Genomic DNA, 1,065 nt, shown 5'->3' with positions numbered 1-1,065 from the left:
AGGACTATGCGTATCTTGATATGTGGATGCTGGGATCTGATGCACACTGGTCACTTTAATGCCATCAGACAAGTAAGTGGCAAGTGCGGGTTGAGCCTGGATTTTTGAGTTGTATTTAGGTTGCGACCATTGCTTACGAAATTGAGAAGGAAAAACAGCTGGAAGGGGAGGTAAGAAGGCTGTGCCCCCATTAGCCTTGTACCATTCTTTGTGTTGTTATCTGTGTGTAGTAGTGGGGAGGTTTCACGTTATCGAAGACTCGGAGTCTTAGACTCCCTATTCCTCGAGCTTTCATTCGATAGTAACTATCGGATAGTTAGATGTGCTCTTTGTCGTGGCCTCCTCGTTTCTCATTTCTCTTGCACGGCTCTAGACGATAGTAGCGGGCGGCACGCAAAGTATTGTTCGGGTGTGCGTCTGTTTGGGACGATTTATGGAAGCCTAGCCTAGGCTGCCTAGGAGTCAGTTGCGAGGAATGGTTGTAAGAGGCGTCCACTCGAGGGATTTTCGACTCTCAGAGGGTTCGTGTTGAAGTCGTGGCTGGAATCCACCCTAACAAGGAAATCCGTCGAGTGAAAGGAGGGGAATTCGTCTGTTCGGAAGAGGAGAAGGAGGTGATGTGAATAGCTATCACGTTTGTGACGCGCTAATGGGTTTTCCAGACGATGTTGAGGTCCTGTAAGTGGGTGGATGACATTGTGCACGATGTTCCTTACAAGCCCCTCACAGTGGAGTTCCTGGATAAGGTATTGTCTCCGTGACGCTAAATTATCTCGCGCTACTGGACGGGCTTCAGCAGTGCTGGGATTCTTCCTGCCAACACGCATCGTCGTTACCACTTGACTGTTGTTACCTTTTCTCCCTCAGCATCGCATCGATTATGCGGTGCATGGTGACGACATTGCCAAAGCCTCTGATGGTACCGATATGTATGGTTACGTCAAAGAAGCTGGAAGGTGAGAATCTTCATGTGGTCACTTTGTGGCATGCGAGATGACATCCCGCAGAGTCGTGGCTCCCCTCAGATACCGCGAGTTTAGGAGGAGCGAGTGTATCTCTACAACG

At 49.4% G+C, this 1,065-nt stretch overlaps 1 protein-coding gene across 1 annotated transcript; it reads left to right on the top strand.

Annotated features, from left to right (window-relative positions):
• Positions 1–475: 475 nt before the first annotated feature.
• Positions 476–956, top strand: Pmar_PMAR014041 (ethanolamine-phosphate cytidylyltransferase, putative; the record flags this gene model as incomplete). Its single annotated transcript, XM_002781297.1, has 4 exons — positions 476–481; positions 519–614; positions 663–746; positions 868–956. Coding segments are annotated over 4 exons (275 nt in total), but the record flags the coding sequence as incomplete, so codon positions are not given.
• Between the last annotated feature and the right edge of the window lie 109 nt (positions 957–1,065).

Source organism: Perkinsus marinus (genome assembly GCF_000006405.1).
Source record: "Perkinsus marinus ATCC 50983 genomic scaffold scf_1104296942756, whole genome shotgun sequence".
Lineage (NCBI taxonomy): Eukaryota > Perkinsozoa > Perkinsida > Perkinsidae > Perkinsus > Perkinsus marinus.
The sequence above is the reverse complement of the archived record's forward strand: the minus strand, read 5'-3'. Positions and strand labels throughout refer to the sequence as shown.